The sequence below is a fragment of the Pezoporus flaviventris genome, unplaced genomic scaffold (genome assembly GCF_033815535.1).
Source record: "Pezoporus flaviventris isolate CSIRO_AGI_PZ_B2104156 unplaced genomic scaffold, CSIRO_AGI_Pfla_v1 ptg000154l, whole genome shotgun sequence".
In the NCBI taxonomy this organism is placed as follows: Eukaryota; Metazoa; Chordata; class Aves; order Psittaciformes; family Psittacidae; genus Pezoporus; species Pezoporus flaviventris.
Genome location: NW_026892702.1, coordinates 1,644,679 through 1,652,973, shown reverse-complemented (window position 1 = coordinate 1,652,973; position 8,295 = coordinate 1,644,679). Strand labels below are relative to the sequence as shown.

The 8,295-nt window shown below is 49.9% G+C and overlaps 1 protein-coding gene across 1 annotated transcript; it reads left to right on the top strand.

Moving 5' to 3' along the window:
* Nucleotides 1–320: 320 nt before the first annotated feature.
* On the top strand, nucleotides 321–7,857 carry SLC31A1 (solute carrier family 31 member 1). Its single transcript, XM_061479622.1, has 4 exons — nucleotides 321–609; nucleotides 3,067–3,139; nucleotides 3,518–3,686; nucleotides 4,349–7,857. Exons 1-4 carry the CDS (start codon nucleotides 514–516, stop codon nucleotides 4,548–4,550), a joined length of 540 nt encoding a protein of 179 aa, XP_061335606.1. The 5' UTR covers nucleotides 321–513; the 3' UTR covers nucleotides 4,551–7,857.
* Nucleotides 7,858–8,295: the final 438 nt, after the last annotated feature.

Below are 8,295 nucleotides of genomic sequence, written 5' to 3'. Positions count from 1 at the left end.
TCCCCAGTAAATGTATAACTGTCAATTAGGAGAAATATTGACATCTGATGCCTTAGTATATGCAATTTAAAATGGGGCTTGTGGTATTTTTGCATCTTGCATGACTGCAATTGAGAAGAGACATGGGTTCTTTTGTCCTTTTACAGACAAGAAATGTTCTTTTATACTGAGCACTTGTCCCCATGTGCTACCTCAATCACATTAGGCTGCCTTGCTGGCAGGAGGGTTGAGGGTGGTGCAGCAGCAGGATGAGGTAAAGCCCAGAGGGACACACCTCCTTTAAATTGTCCTGCTCACTTTGCTCTGTGTCCTCTGTAGTCCCAGTGCAGGACCAGAGGATGCTTCAGAAGCCTATCCTGTCAGTGGCTTAGAGTATTTTCTCTTGCAGTAGCACCAGAGAAACCATATTCTGATTAGAGAAGTGCTTATTGTAGTTTTGGTTTCTTTCTCAGGGTCCCACTTTTCTACGTGCCTTTTTGAATCTCTGTGGTAAAGATACCTCACAATCACCACATGAACGGCTCCATGTTTCCAGCCACTCATCCTCCTGAACATCACCACCCAACGGCATCCTCAGAACACAGCCATGGATCTGACATGATGATGATGGTAAGTGGAAAATTTATAGCTAACCAGAGAGCTTTTCCTTCTCTGTGGTTCAGAGTGACTTGTCATCTTAAAGATTGTGCTCTTGAGGGTCATAGACTGGTCCAGGTGGGAGGGACCTTAAAGCTCACGAGTTCCCAACCCTGCCACGGGCAGGGACACCTTCCACTAGAGCAGCTTGCTCCAAGCCCCTGTGTCCAACCTGGCCTTGAACACTGCCAGGGATGGGGCAGCCACAGCTTCTCTGGGCACCCTGTGCCAGGGCTTAAGTTTAATCAGAAATTAAGCTTAGCTTTGGAAGGTGTTCTTAAAACCCAAACACGGGGCCCCGTTGTGGCTCTTCTGGAATGAAGGAGTGGCACGAGGTGATAAGCAACACGAAATGCATTTCAGAGCTGGGGAGCCTGTGGCAAAATGGTCTTTTCCAGCAAAGACCTTTCTAGCAGACAGCCTGGTGTCTGCTCTCCAGCCAGGTAAAGGCAGAAATGCCAAGTAAGCTGTTTCCTGCAGGAAACAGACATGGATGGAGTTCTCCAGTCTGTTGGTGTTAGCAAAAGCCTTAACTGGGACTGAGGGGGCTGCACACCAGTGTGATAGATTGTGCTGACCTGCACATGACCAGCCCCTGTGCCCTTTTCCTTCTGAACTCGGTATGCACTGGGCTTGGGGAGCAAAGTGCTAGCAGGGCTCTTTGCCATGTTGGCATTAAGGCTGTGTTGGTGCTGAATCCTGCTGCTCTAGCTAACTCTGATTTAAACAGGTTCAGACTTGGGTGTGCTGACCGCACAGAAGCTTTGCAGAGATCCTGGCCAGAGTTTCCCTGGAGATGACCAGGGATGTGTGCTTGTGTGTAGCCAGTTCTTGGGATGTTTTCAGCTTTTTCTCCCTTTTCTGAGTACTTTTGGAATGAGTTTCAGTTTATTAAAACCTGACTCTTTAGGGTTAAACTTTGAAAGGAGGGCAGAGAGGGTGCATTTCCCTTCCAGATGGGAATGTACTTGGATACATTGCAAACCTTCAGTTAGAGTTTGCTCAGCTGTGTGCCCCGAAGAAGGCAGCAAGAATCACTTATTCTGCTTACACCTCAAACAGTGTCATAGCAGGAGAGGACCAGAGCTGCCTCCCCTTTGGGAGCATGGCCCAGTGCAAAGCCAGGGGTGCTGGTGGGACTTGCAGTCCAGTGGTGTCACCGGTGCCCTTGTGAAGCTCATCTGATCTAACTTGCAGTGGCATTCCCTCATCTCTTACTTTCCCTCTAATTGCTGTTTCTTTGCCAGTGCCAAGTGCTCTTACCTTCAGTGGTGGTTGCAGGACCCTGCCTAACCCTGCAACTGGAAACTGTGATGAATTGCACAAGATTCTGAACTAATGTTGCATGTAAAACTGCCAGGGAAGGAAGTAAATAGGTGCCAGCACCTTAGATCATGGACTGAACACATTTAACATGTATGTATTCCCATTCCCCACTTGCATCAAGGACAGGCCCTGTTCTAGCTGTGGGCTACAGAGCTCTGTAACATTCTGTGTCTTGTGTGGGGCTTGTTTTAAATATGAGAATATTACATTCATTAAAGAAACAAAAGTGCTCTGTAAAAGCTGTTCTGTAGTTCCTGCTCTCAGGGTAATGAATGCTGCTGCTTAGAGACACTGAAATTAGTCATAACTCTGACCTTCAGCAAATAACCTTCACAAAGCAATGAGGGGAGTTGAAAGAGAAGTTCCTCCAGCGTAGTGAGTGCTTCACATGTGAAAACACTGTTGTCAGGACATGCTGAACTGCGGTGTATGTACCTGGATGGGAAGATGACATGAATCCCAGCTGGCCGGGGATCATTGTCTCCCCTTCCTACAGCATTCACTCTGCACATTCAGGAGCTCTTATTTTTACCCAGGGCAAGCTGTGCTCCTGATTTATATAATCCTTGTTGTACCGGTACTGAGGCCTCTGTTTCCCATAGGATATTAGGAGGTTCTGTAGGGAGACAAGAGTCTGGGGCCAGAGGATTCAGCTACAGAAACCTTTATCTATATAAGCTCACACGAGGTCAGGTTGGGGGAAGAAAGTGCTCTGTGCACCCCGGGCCATAAGCAGTCATGAGGAGGCAGGGGTGAGCTCCACAGAGACATCCCCAGTCCCTGACTGCTTCTGATGCTGCAGAGAGGAGCTCTGAAAGCAAGGAGAAGGCATTTTCCTGTAGCAGGTACTGTAAAGGACAGATCTGCCCAGGGACACTGCCTCAAAGACCTGCCCACTGGAAGTGGAACCTGGAACATCAGTGGCCATGTCTCACTTGTGTGTGTTACACTGGATTTACTGAGGAGCTTCTTTGAGTCTCTCTGGTGACCGACTGAAAGGACCCAAGTGCTTGCCATAACACAAAAGCCTTTGTTGAACCTTGTGAGCTCTGTCTCAGGATGAGCTCCTCAGGCTCATCTTGATGTTCTTTATGTTTTGGGCAGGCAATGACTTTCCACTTCAGCTATGAGAACGTGCCATTGCTGTTTTCTGGACTTACAATCAATAGTCCTGGAGGTTAGTAAAACTCTCTTGTCCAGTCCCAACAAAAGGTTTACCAGTGGTGAATGTTTCAGGAGCCGGCTTGCTCTTTATGCCAAAACCACACAGGCACAGTGCATTGAGTGTGCTTGAAATGGCATCTATGGGGTGAAAGAAAAGGGCAGATGTTTTGTGTAGCTCAAGGATTTGACTGGTTTTACTCCAAAAGTGAGCACTGGTTTCACTTCATGGGTGGAGTGCCAGATAGTGCCTGTCTGAAACTCAGGTTTACCATGCACACGTGCATGACCAGCCATAGCCTGGGCAGTGGGACGTGGCTGTGGACGCACGCAGTGTGTTTTGAAGCAAATGTCCCCTGTTGCTCAGATACAATAACTTCTCCTCTCTTGTCAGAAATGGCTGGTGCTTTTGTGGCTGTCTTCTTCCTGGCCATGTTTTATGAAGGTCTTAAGATTGCCCGGGAATGTCTGCTCCGTAAATCCCAGGTCAGCATTCGCTACAACTCCATGCCAGTGCCAGGTCCCAACGGCACCATCCTGATGGAGACACACAAAACTGTGGGGTAAGAATTTCCCTTCATTCTAAGACACGTTTCTTCAGCAGCTGACAAAGATGAAAATGGGGACAGAAAAAGAAACACTTCATGCAAGCAGTATTACCCTCTGCTTGTGTAATGGCTGCAGAGTGGGACACTGCTCCACACTGTGCCGCAGTCACCTGCCCACCCTTTAGGATGGGGAACAAAAGGAGGAAAGCAACAAGGAGTCAGATAAGCCTGGTTATTCTCCACCATAGTTGTTAAACATATTCAGGGAGTTCCCATGAGCAGAATTTAGGTGTTAGGGACAAGTGACTCTGCCAGGAATTTCTTGGGATCCTTCTGCTGACAGGTAGACAAAGCCTCTACTCAGAAAAGCCATTCTGCTTATTGAATGTGGGGGTAAAATAAGCTGTAGAGCTCTGTTTCTCAGGTAAAAGTGTGGTCCTCCTGGTAAGCACCATGCTGGCATTGTCATCGGTCAGCTCTAGGGGGAAAGCCACAGTTACATGGGGCAGATGGATGCAGAAGTGTGTGTCCAGGCTGCTCTGTTACCTTGTGTGCCACCTCACACCCCCCTGGCATCCTGTCAGCCTAAGCTGAGCTGCATTTTCTCTTTGGGGGATGTGTGTTTTCCTGCCTGTGTCTCACGGATGCTGACTGCTCTTTGGGTTTTGTGTTCCCAGACAGCAGATGCTGAGCTTCCCTCACCTCCTGCAGACCGTGCTGCACATCATCCAGGTCGTGGTCAGTTACTTCCTCATGCTGATCTTCATGACATACAACGGATACCTCTGCATAGCCGTGGCAGCCGGGGCAGGGATGGGCTATTTCTTCTTCAGCTGGAAAAAGGCGGTTGTTGTGGATATCACAGAGCACTGCCATTAACAGCGGACACTGCCCAAAAGCCTCTCCACCCCACTGCTCTCTTGAACAAAAGGGATCTCTTGAAGGGAGGGATCCTTCCTAAGCTGACAGAGAATCAATGTACAGAAAATGAACTGGAGTTCACCACAGGTTCCTGGCCGGAGTGCAGGGATGTGAGGAGCTGGGGTGTGCTGCTTGCTTGCTGCAGGGCAGCAGTGTTGACTCGAGGGTCCTATGGTTGCCACTCTGGGCCAGGATTTGCTTTAGTCTTAGATTATGCCGTGATTGAAATTAGTTGGCTGACAGAAATGTAGAAGTTATTCTTTAAGAAAACAAAAAAAAGAAAACAAAAAGCATTTTATTTTTAAAAGCTCATCTGGGAGGGTTTCATGAACAGCAGGGAAAGACCAGAGTCACCCATGGAGCTACATGTGTGAATGGCTGTTTTAATTCTGCTTGTTTCAAGCTGTACAGGATGCCAGGGGACATCTCCCTGGCACTGTGGCTTTTGGGGCCAGTGACACCTTCTGATGCAGAAGGAGATTTTGGTGCTGCACCTCAGACACGCTCAGGTGCGTGCTGCAAGGGAGTACTTTACATAAGTGTGTGACCTGGGGTCTCAATGGCCTGTCCCCAAGTCCATCCGTGTATGATGAGTGTTGATAACTGGATGTGTCCAGCAGCATTACTCAGCTTCAGGTGGTAACATTTAAGTTTGGCTGCTTTCAATTCCCAGTCATGGAAATACATGGAGTAGATGCAGGACAATTGTGTATTTACAGGGCAAAAAGACTATAAATAACCCATTGAACCTGCATTTACTTCATGTTGGATTGCACCTGGGTGGAGCTAGAGGTGGGCTCTGGTTGAACTAGTTCTGTAAATGAGGCAAGAGCTAAATAATGATTTCATGACACTAAAGGTTAAGATGTCTGAAGCGGGCATTCCCTGGTGGAAATGAAGGAGGTAAAACAGTCGTGTTCCTGTAAAGGAGAGATCTGGGGAAGAGAAGAAAGAAAAGATAGAACTGAGCAGGCTTTGGTCTCTTCTCAGGTGAAACTTGGAGCAATTTGGGCTGATTAAAAAGTGTTCCTGACCCAGATGACTCCTCTTTGTCTTGATAATTGTGCTGTGACCTTAGCTTGGAGGTGCAGGAGTTACCTGTGCTGGCCGTGCAGTGAAGAGCTCCCACTTGTCGTGGGCAGGACAGGCTGTGACACGGGCAGAGGCAGCCTCCTGCGTGAGTTGTCCACCTCTCACCCTGCGTTTTCTAGGGAGCAGTTTTGGTTTAGCACTTTGTTATGGAAGGGAGTGGTGTGCAGAGCGTGGTGCAAAGCTGGAGTCTCCATCGCACTCGGGATGCCCAGTTTGTGCTTGTAACAGGCTGGAAGGGATGAAGGTGGGATTTTCACTGGAAAACAGGCAATACCTGCAGACAGGGACTGGTGCCTGAGATCTGCCCTGAGAACAGGGAATCCTCCTGAGGTAAAAGTGTCTGGGCACGTGCATCAGCACTTTTCTCTCCAGAGATGTAACTAGTCCCACAGTAGCTGCGTAAGGAAAGCTGGGAATTACGTTTTAGCCCATAAGGGAGGCCCATCCCTGTGGCGGTGGGTTCTTCTGCGTTGATGGTCCATCAGCAGCCCAGAGCACACCCTCACCCTACCACTCTCTGTGAAGGGCAGCAGGAAGTCCATTACTGCTGCTGCCAGGATCCTGAATTGCTCCACGTGAAGTTGACTGTCCCAGGTTGATGCCATCTGTTTGTTTGGACATCTTGTTTTCTTAGGGCAGCCCAAGCACAGCATGCAATTTGATGAGGTAAAGGCAGGGGTCAGTTCCTAAAGAGCTGCTTTCTGTAGTGACTTTGCATCTAGGTGAAAAAGGCAAAGAATCCGAGCCCCCTCCTCAAGAGAGAGAGGAAAAGCTCTTCCCCAGTGTGACCTTTGAAGGGAGTTAACCCACCAGGCTGCAGAAGGACAGATGCTGCTCTCTGCACCTGCCCCAAAGGTAAAAATCTCTGTAAGCAATCCTGCCTGTCTTCAGGAGCAGAAACCAGACCCTGCCACCCTGAGAGCTGTGAGGGAATCTGAGTGCTTGTCAGGGAAGAGTGAAGCAGTTGAGTGCTGGAGATGGTGGGCTCTGGTTTGGAAGCTTTAACCTGCAGGGCTTGATCCCTGGGGTTGATCAGAACCGATAGTGGCAGCGCTGCTCTGGTCATTTCTCTGCAGTGAGCTGGAGCTGCTGCACCAGGGATTAGAGTCCCAAGGGGCTCTGTGTGACACCAGTTACTCCATGTACCTCTTGCTGTGTCTTTCTCTAAAATAGAACCTTCCCTTTGCCTGATCCTGCTGTCTCCTTTTGGGCACCCAATTCTCTGGTTCAAGTGACGAGAGATGGATGAGTCAGAGATCAGGCAGTAGCTGTGGCTTTCACAATCTAAGCCAGGTTCTCCTTAGCTTTTCCGCCTCATTTTACCTGTAGCATGGAAACTGTTTCCTCCCAGAGGTGATCCCCCTGTGTTCAGTGTGCAGTTGGGTGCTGATGCTGCCGCAGCAGTGGTCACCTGCATGGTAAGAGCCCCCGCAACAGTCCCTGGTACCCTGGCAGTGATGGTTGGAGCAGGGGCAGCGCCTCTTAGACAGGGGAGAGCTGAGCCAGGGAAGGATGGTCTGAAGGGGAGGGTGATCATGGAGGGATGGAGGCTGCATCCTCTCTGCTGCTGAGGACAGGACAGCCTCCACCTCCCCATGAGCACCTCCCCTTCAGCTCTGGATGTGCTTCCTTTAGCTTCAGACAATCTGGAGCAGCCTGCCCCGTGCCTCCAGTGCCACCGACTGTGTGTCCCTGGGCCAGGCTGCTGAGCAGAACCTGCTGCCTCCTGATGGCTTCACCCACCGTGTCCAGGGTGTGCCCATTGACAGTTGTGCTGATGACACTAAACCCACATGAGGTGGTGCTTGGAGGGAGGTGAGGGCTCTGCAAGGCTCAAGTAAACTTAATTCACGTCACCACAGTGTAGCACGCCTGGAATGCGATGTCCTGTGTCTGTTTGTGCCCCATGTTTGGTCTCCACACGTGGTGCGTCTGGATCCATCATCTCCTAAGTGCCCAAGCACGAGGCTGTCACCCGCCGTTGTTCTCGTTCCTTCAGTGCCTGTTCAGTTTGCCTGGAGCAGCCCCACATCCAGCAGGGTTTGAGTTCTGTTTACAGTGGACTGTCACTTTTGTTTTTATCTTGCTCTATGTGGAGGTAATGTGTCTGATATTACTGTGAATATCAAGAGTCTCCTGTATATAATTAACCAATAAACTAGACTGCATTTTACTGTGGTGGATATGTGCTTTGGAAACACTCCTCAATGCAGACTGCAGCTGAAGTGGGGGCTGGCAGCTCCCACCACAGCAATCAGAGAGTGATTGGGAGTCACAGAATCCCAGCCTGGTTTGTGTTGGAAGGGACCTTAAAGCTCCTCCAGTTCCATCCAACCCCTGCCACTAGAGCAGCTTGCTCCAAGCCCCTGTGTCCAACCTGGCTTTGAACACTGCCAGGGATGGGGCAGCCACAGCTTCTCTGGGCACCCTGTGCCAGCGCCTCAGCACCCTCACAGGGAAGAGCTTCTGCCTAAGAGCTCATCTCAGTCTCCCCTCTGGCAGGTTAAAGCCATTCCCCTTGGCCTGTCCCTACATCCCTTGTCCCAAGCCCCTCTCCAGCTTTCCTGCAGCCCCTTCAGGCACTGGAGCTGCTCTCAGGTCTCCCCTTCAG